Here is a 9,505-nt window from a genome sequence, read left to right on the forward strand (position 1 = left end):
TACATTTTTTGCTTCTACATCCTTAAGAACACTAAGAACACATAAAGAACATTAACAATTCCCAAATTTCAAACTTATTCAATTCTTCATGAATCGCCTCAAATTTCAAGAGTAGTTTCGCTCCGAGCTAGATACCAAAACTCAATTTCTTTTGAGCTCGAATTCAACCTAACTCAACAAGACCCAATTGAAATTTCTTCAAAGTTTCAAAACTTGAACATTCTTTAATGGTAGATTCTCCAAAACTTCAAATCATTTGAAATTTTGAACATAAACTCAAAAAACACTAGTCAACAAAGATCTAATGTTAAAACAAGAATCAAAGCAAATTTTGAAATTTTGGGACTGATTTTCGTTTTTTGGAATATATTTTTTAAATATGGGTGAATTTTTTGAACTCTGCAAATGATTTTAGAATTTTTGTTTTTTTAAAAAAAGAAATTAATGGTGTAGCCGAAATTTGAGATGATTTCGTAAAGAATTGAAGATGTTGAAAATTTTGGAATTGTTTATGTTTTTCATGTGTTTTTGGTGTTTTTAAAGAAAAACAAGCAAAAAGTACACATTTGATCCAAAAACACCAATAGAAAAGTGTTAAAACCATGTTTGGTGTGTAAAAAATGGTTTTGCAAAACTGGAGTTTAAAAAAATGGCATGGATGAACCTTTTCTTTAACAACAATGGCATATATGAGCCAAACTTTTAACGGATGGCATAAATGAGCCTTTTCTAAAAGTTCGATGGCATATTTGAGCCTTTTCCCTTCTATCAATTATCTGTCTTTTCTCTCCAAATTAGCGTATAACTTCAAATTAGTCGTATTTCTTCTCTTTTTTTTTATGAATGATTTACTTCCTTCTCCTTTTCTTTCATGGATGATTCTTTAAATTCTCTATAAATTCAAACTCAATGACGGTGTGCTTCCTCTCCTTTGCTCTGAAAAAAAGTTGTCGTTATTGACTCGTAATGATTTACGATACTCCAATGACAGTAATGAGAGAAATTAAGTTTTGAAGCTTAAGTTTAAATTGTGGATTTATGAAATTGTTGTTTTGGAAGATTGGATATATCACAAAGAGATTATATCTTGAATTTGAGGCAACTTTAATAATTTTTTCATGGAATCAAGCACACCCGTATATGCATTGGATTCATGTATCAATACACATGTATTGTATTCATGTATTATCTGTTCATTGTTATATATTTGTATTAACAGTGTATATTCATCGCTAGAATGTATTTGGAAAAGCAATTGATGTGTATATATTTCTTGATTTTTATGATGTATGATATCAATTTATTGAAGTGAAATTATTTCTTGTTATACTTTGTATCAAATTTATTTTTCTATATTTGCTATTGATTATATATGTATATCAACGTATCAATTGTACGTGTTCCTTGTTATTCATTTTGTATCAATGTATTTGAGTGTATTTTGTAACTGTTTAAAAAATTATATCAATGTATTTAAGTGTATTAGTTCATTGTTATATATTTGTATCATGTATTTGAGTATATATTCTGCTAGTTATTATATATTTATATTAATATATTTGAGTGTTTCTATAGTGTATTCGTCACCAAAAAGTATTTATATCAATATCGTATCAATGTATTCCAATGGATTTCTTTTGTAACAATAGAAAAAAAATTCATACATCAATGTCGTACAAGTAATAATTAGTGATATAGAAAAATCAATGAATAAGAAAAGATCTTGTAGCACAATTCTTTTTTTTCATTATGAAAAAGATCCAGTAAGATTTCACAGTCTTATCGATTATGAAAGATTAAGATGATTTATGCTAAACAATTTACTTTTTTAAAAAATATATTGCACGATTCATGTAATGCATTAAATATTGTATTTGTTTGAATATACTGATATCAAACAATAATATAGCTACAAATTTTAATTAGCCAAAATATAGCAAAAAAAATCTAACTTCATCTTAATATAGCTATTTCTGAAATTTCATCTTTCAATTTACCTAATCCACTCTGCTCCTAAGCAAAATAGCAAAAGTCCCCTTTTCTTCCGTTTTCTATTTATCAAAAAATTAATAAAGAATATTTCAGGGAACAATTATTAATGACCCTACAAATGGAAAATTTGGCTTTAATTAGAGACTTTTTGTTATTTGTCATTGTCTTATTACAGTAGTGTATACCTTCCATTTGGACTGTTGGGCCCCCAAACAAAAATGGCAATCGGGTCTCATCACCCTTCACCCTAACTTCACACACAATGTAAAAAATGGAAAAATTACATAAGTGAATGTCTTTTATTTAATAATTATCACTTTTAAGTATACTTTTAATTTATTACCATTTTTGTCAACTTTTAGCGATACTAACTTAAACAATCTTGTTCCTTTAAACTTAGCAAAAAGTGCTGTCATTCGCAACTTTTAGCAATACTACCATTCAACCAAATTATTGTATATGGTTAAAAGAATAATGTTGACAAATGTCGTAAATATTTTTTAAAAAGTGTACACGTAAGTGATTTTCCCAAAATTTGTCAATAATGTACTTATTTTACACTTGTACAGGAGCGGTCGCCCTCACTAAACCAACTTGAATCTGAACTACGATTCAGATAAGTCTTACCGAAATAGGATTTCCTTTTCGTGCCATATGCGCTTAGACTTTATTCCCCCNNNNCCCCCCCCCCCCCCTTTTTCTTCCCGGTCCAATATTTGATATTTTATACTCTTTGTTTTGACTCTTCGAAAGATCTTCCCATTCTAAATAAATAAAAATGTGAGTCTTTCAACTAGATGTGCTCCTTTGGTTGGGTTTGAGAGAGAGAGAGCGAGATAGTTGAAATTACGCGTATAAGCAAATATATACTAGTTAATTATTTAACATAGCTATAATTTACCTTAATTACAATTCGTGACCTATTTTTAGCTGTAATTACGCGGCTCAACTTTTTAGTTTTGTATAATTCTCACGTTTGTATAATTCGAAATTTGTATAATATAAGTTGTATAACTTTTGTATAATTCGGAATTTGTATAATGTAATTTGTATAACTGTTTACACTTCTGATGTTTGTAATTGTATAAATTCGTTATTTCGAGTTCATACAAAAGTAACTGAATTATAGAAATGTACCTGTGAATTCTACAAACTTGCGAATTATACAAATCCACGAATTATACAAGTGAGACAACTTAAATTGTAGCTACAACCCGTAAATGTGCAAACTATAGTTATGGAGCATAATTAAGTTTATTATAGTGGCTATTTACGAAAGTTTCTCTTCTTTTTATACTGGTATTTTTAAATAATTGTAAAATATAATGAGATTGTATAATTTTATAGTATATATTATTATATATGTGCGTGTTTGTGTATACACAAATCTCAATTGTTATTGCTCCACCTCCACCTCATTTGCCATCATCACGTGACGTTTCAATTGGCCGCTTAAAGATTATCATTTTTTCAAGGTTTCCACAAAAATATTTTCCAAAATTCACAAAGCTTTTAGAAATTATATATGGGCAATCAATTGTTCACAAAGTTATAAGTTTCTTTCTATGTTGGATTCCTGTTGGCCTTCTTCAATTTCTATTCTCTATGTACAGTTGCATGTCATATCTATGAAAATTGTAATGTTTTATGTGTATGATCTTATATAAGATCAAATACTTGTACACGTATAACATACATATAATATACACATTAAGTGTTGGATTCCTTACCAACATACACCTCATATATAATATATACTTTGCTTATATAGTTTGGCTGATTGTNTAAATGCACTCACTCTATTCCCTGATGTGATCCCTTCATCATAATGCAGCTCCTGAAAATCAATGAACGAACGAACATAGTCACCTGTGATGATGTCCTTGCTCTTCTTTATCACGTCTGCTGCTTTCCAGATAGGTTCATTGATGAGGTCCTTTGCGAGGAGCTGAACGTATATTTGCACACACCCATTGTCCCAGTAACCTGTTGGCAATGGTGGCTTCACTCTTCTTCTGATATTGGTTAGATAGGCATACTTCACTGTCTCATCATCTGAGATTTTAGAAGTGTGGTGGGTTAATTTTGGTGTGTTAATTTGGGTGTTTTAATTAGGATTCCTTTTAGAGGAAATTGGGTGGGTATTGGGTTATGGGGCGGATAGTTTGGTTATGGGTTAAAAAAAGGGTCAAACGGGTAGTTCAGTAGGATTAAGACACATGTAAGAAATTAGGGGTCCGTTAGTGAGAGGGGTGTGTACCTATAATTGGACGGCAGAGGCTTATGTGAACGCAAAGTATAACGGAGGGCATACACGTACCATTTATTAAAGTTCGGGAGTAAATCCGTCCCTTTTCCCAAAAATTAATAAAGAATATTTCAGGGAACAATTATTAATGACCCTACAAATGGAAAATTTGGCTTTAATTAGAGACTTTTTGTTATTTGTCATTGTCTTATTACAGTAGTGTATACCTTCCATTTGGACTGTTGGGCCCCCAAACAAAAATGGCTATCGGGTCTCATCACCCTTCACCCTAAGGGGCCGTTTGGTTACAGAATAAGGGCAAAGTTAATACATGAATAATTTGGTTATTCATGTATTAATTTTATACCATGTTTGATTTGTAAATAGAATCAAAATTATTTATGTATAAATTTTATACAATGTTTGGTTGGTGTGTCTCCAAATATTGTATAAAAATTATTCATGTATTGATTTATGTGGTGTTTGGTTGCATTTTTGTAATTCTACATAGCTAATACTCACATAACTTATGAGGAAATCTATGTATAATTTTATGCTGGGTAGAAGATGGAATAAGTTATGAGGGTATTAGTTATACATGGATTAAAATAATAAAATTACATATTTACCCTTAATTTGTTTACTTAATTATTTATTTCTAAATAATAATGTATATTAATATTAATTCACAAGATTAATGAGTAATTTTTATTTTTTTTTAAAAAGGACTGGCCTTACTCAAATTTTTTTAGTTTCGTGATCCCCCCCACCCACCCACACACACAAACAAACCCAAATCTGTTTGCCTCCCACCCCGACCAGAACTGCCCCCCCCCCCCCACCCACACACACACAAACAAACCCAAAACTGTTTGCCCCCGACTCCGACCCGAACTGTTCGATTTTATTATTTGTGCGCATCATATTATAGATTTCTACAGCGCATCACACTATAGATTTTCTCCCCCCCCCCCCAACCCCACAAGGGTCTGTTGCATTTTATCTTGGATACAAGCTTTATAATTTTCTATTTTAAAAAAAATATTAATTTATAATAAATTAAACAATCAATAAGTAATAATTTATGTATTATAATTTCTACATAACTAAATCCTACATAAATAATACCTACATAACTAATATTTGTATAATTAATACCTACATAATCAATACCTGCATAACTAATAAATACATAACCAATATCCGCATAACTAATACCTACATAACTAATACCTGCATAACTTATACCTACATTACTATTACCTGCATAACTCTAACCAGTAACCAAACGGCCCCTAACTTCACACACAATGTAAAATTATCTATAATGTACTTATTTTACACTTGTATAGGGAAAATTACGTGTATAAGCAAATATATACTAGTTAATTATTTAACATAGCTATAATTTGCCTTAATTACAATTCGCGACCTACTTTTAGTTGTAATTACGCGGCTCAACTTTTTAGTTTTGTATAATTCTCATGTTTGTATAATTCGAAATTTGTATAATATAAGTTGTATAACTTTTGTATAATTCAAAATTTGTATAATATAATTTGTATAACTGTTTACAGTTCTGATGTTTGTAATTGTATAAATTCGTTATTTTGAGTTTATACAAAAATAACTGAATTATACAAATGTACCTGTGAATTATACAAACTTGCGAATTATACAAATCCACGAATTATACAAGAGAGGCAGCTTAAATTGTAGCTACAACCCGTAAATATGCAAACTATAGTTATGGAGCATAATTAAGTTTATTATAGTGGCTATTTACGAATCTTCTTTTTATACTTGCATTTTTAAATAATTGTAAAATATAATGAGATTGTATAATTTTATAGTATATATTATTATATATGTGCGTGTTTGTGTATACACAAATCTCAATTGTTATTGCTCCACCTCCACCTCATTTGCCATCATCACGTGACGTTTCAATTGGCCGCTTAAAGATTATCATTTTTTCAAGGTTTCCACAAAAATATTTTCCAAAATTCACAAAGCTTTTAGAAATTATATATGGGCAATCAATTGTTCACAAAGTTATAAGTTTCTTTCTATGTTGGATTCCTGTTGGCCTTCTTCAATTTCTATTCTCTATGTACAGTTGCATGTCATATCTATGAAAATTGTAATGTTTTATGTGTATGATCTTATATAAGATCAAATACTTGTACACGTATAACATACATATAATATACACATTAAGTGTTGGATTCCTTACCAACATACACCTCATATATAATATATACTTTGCTTATATAGTTTGGCTGATTGTACGTATACAATTTGAAAACATATACCCACTGGCCAACTACACGTGGAATTAGCCACATATAGATATATTCATCTAGCTTTTGCTTTATAAACACATACATATACAATTAGATACTAATTCACGCGTTTTTAATTAGAATTAGATTTTATATACACGGATACAATACACAATAATCCTTTCGATGCTAATTAGACGACTATGAGTGCAATAAGTTAAGTTTTATCACTTTTTTCATTCAAGTGGAACGAACAATTAGGATATAAATAGAAGAAAGTCAACCAAATAAAGATTAAATCAATTAAAATGGTTACCAAGGTTTGCATGTGGATTAGTCCTCCGATACATACGCATTTCATTCTTATCATTATCACGTTTTAAGGATATGATGCAGGAGTAATAATAAATTAACAAGCATTATACTTATCTTGTTATAAATTTATTTTGTTTTCAATATTTTTACCCATAAAGTCTGTCCAAATATTTGTGAAAAGAGTAAGGTGAGGCACATTGGAGATTTTATATTTGAGCATTATTGATATTGAAGACTTTTTTTAATCCATCTATCTAACAATCTTCACAAGATTCCATTTATAGAATTATAAGTCATCGATATCGGAGGATTTTAAAGAATTTATCAAAAATAATCTAGACCAAATTTTACTATTACAAGTCATCTATAACAAATGTTATTGATATTGAGTTTTTTTGAAAAACTTATAAAAAATAATTTATCTACTTTCATCAAAGTTCACTCGTAGAATTACGAATCATCCCTATAAACCCCACTAATAAATTTACATTTAATAAATTCTATACAAGTTGAACTAAAAAATTTCAAGATCAAAAAAGAAATATAGACAAGATTGATCTGAAAAGTACTTTTCTATCATTTGATATTAATTCAACTAAATTGTATACGGTAGTAAAAATGAAAAGTATACTACAATTCCTATACTAATATTTGATTAACGCAAATATCCTTTTTGTGATAAAAATCAATGCAAGAATCTTCTTCCATAAAAATTTCCTCAGAAGATCCTAGAGTGTCCACCACATCTTCCGTACTCCACCCCGCACGTAATAACCTCTTCGATAACAAACTCACGTGCGATTCCACCTCTTTCTTGTTGTCAAATACGCCGGCATCGCTGCATCTACTCCGGTCACCGGAATCACCGTCGCCAGAATCATTCATCATCATCATCTCTCTGACATCCTCTTCTTTCCATCCTGCTTCCGTCAACCTCAAAAACACATCCTCTAAATACCCTTCTAGATCCTCACTCCACCACCGCCGGTGCTTTCCACCGCCAACTGCCGCTGCCATTTGACCCATCTCCGCCATTTTCGTCCAGAAGTCAATCTTCCTCGCTTCCGTCGCCGCCCATGACGGTGCATTCAGCAAGTTAAACAAACTGGGTCTTCTTAGAATCATCTCGTTTCTCTGAAATTCTACTTGTTGAAAAAACCCAGAGATATCAAAACACCATAATTTGACCTGTCCATCGTGAACGTAAAACACAGGATTCCCAGCCAAACAGGGCGTACACGGAATATAAAAATGCTGATAAATCGGAACGAGAACAGGGGCATTTTTTAAGAACCCATTTGCCGTATCCACAGCTTGATCATTATCAATTGGCCTATTCCCCCAAAATTCAACCCAAAAATTGCGTTTCTTCACTTGTTTACACAAACTCAAAATGGGCAAATTCTTGATGATCTCTAATTGCTGTTGAGATGAGCATCGCCAATTGGGAAATCCAGGGCCAATGGGTAGACCTTCTTGAAGAATAGAACGGAGATCAGGTGGGAAAGTAAAACTGAAATTAGATTCAATGGTGGAAAATTCAACGTCGGAAAGTCCTTTTTCAACGATTAGATTGGATGATTTGAGGTGTTGTATGACATTTTTAGCGTAGGCTGCATATGAAAAGCAAACTTTTGTTGGTTTTGGATTGTAGATTTTGATGGGGCTCAATGTTTCTGCAAGTGTTGCTGCCATGGCTAATGAGCCAAAACAGAGCATGAACTAATAGAAAGTGTTCTTTGGATATATGAATTTATAAAGGATTTGATTTCTAATGAAAAAAAGTGACAGATTATAGTAGGAAGAAGTTAGAGTAAATAATGGAGAATTTGGTGGGATGGAGATGATTTCACTAATCCTAAAAATAAATTGATTCACCATTTTGGTCAAACAATAATAACAACACTCCAAAAGTTTATGAAAAGATATGTATATGCTGTCTTATTCTTATCTTGTGCAGTTAAAAACTTATTTTTGATAGATTCGTTCATATAATAATAATATCTTTTATTTATTTTAATTTATGTGATGTATTTTTTTAATTCGTTTCAAAAAAATTTAAATATTTTTTTATTTAATAAATATCTAATGATTTTATCAATATATTTTAAATAATTGATTCAAGTAGTTTTAACATAGTACTATCTAAATTTTCACTTTCACCATTTTGTAATTTCCTTTTTTTATTTCCTCTTATTCACTAAAAAGGTTTGAGTATCATATCATCTAAAATATAATTAAAGATATCTACATAATGACAATTTATTAAAAAAATTTGATCGTATATTTTGGTTAGTAGGGAAGAAGAAGTCGTTGATGAGTGCTATAGAAAAAATTGGTGAAGAGAAAATGGTCCGTGACAATTGATGTTGTTGAAAATCTTGTACATTAACATTGACTAAGTTGAAGTTAGCGATGTGGATTGAGATTTCAAGAAAAAATGTACATAAATATATTATAATTTCTAATTTTTTTTTATCATTTTTCAAAAACTATAAAAACTCCCTTTTTTTTTTTTTCCTTTTAATCTCGGATACATTCCTCTCACTATGAACCAGGTTCATAATTATGTATCTGATATATAATTATGACAAATTTCATTATATTTTAGTATCCGATACATACACCCACAATTATTAATATGAAAGACTATATATATGTCGAC

At 30.3% G+C, this 9,505-nt stretch overlaps 1 protein-coding gene across 1 annotated transcript; it reads right to left on the reverse strand.

Annotated features, from left to right (window-relative positions):
* Window positions 1–7,479: 7,479 nt before the first annotated feature.
* On the reverse strand, window positions 7,480–8,720 carry LOC125850662 (uncharacterized). Its single transcript, XM_049530514.1, has one exon. It carries the CDS (start codon window positions 8,557–8,559, stop codon window positions 7,480–7,482), a length of 1,080 nt encoding a protein of 359 aa, XP_049386471.1. The 5' UTR covers window positions 8,560–8,720.
* Window positions 8,721–9,505: the final 785 nt, after the last annotated feature.

The sequence above is a fragment of the Solanum stenotomum genome, unplaced genomic scaffold (genome assembly GCF_019186545.1).
Source record: "Solanum stenotomum isolate F172 unplaced genomic scaffold, ASM1918654v1 scaffold18451, whole genome shotgun sequence".
Classification (NCBI taxonomy): Eukaryota; Viridiplantae; Streptophyta; class Magnoliopsida; order Solanales; family Solanaceae; genus Solanum; species Solanum stenotomum.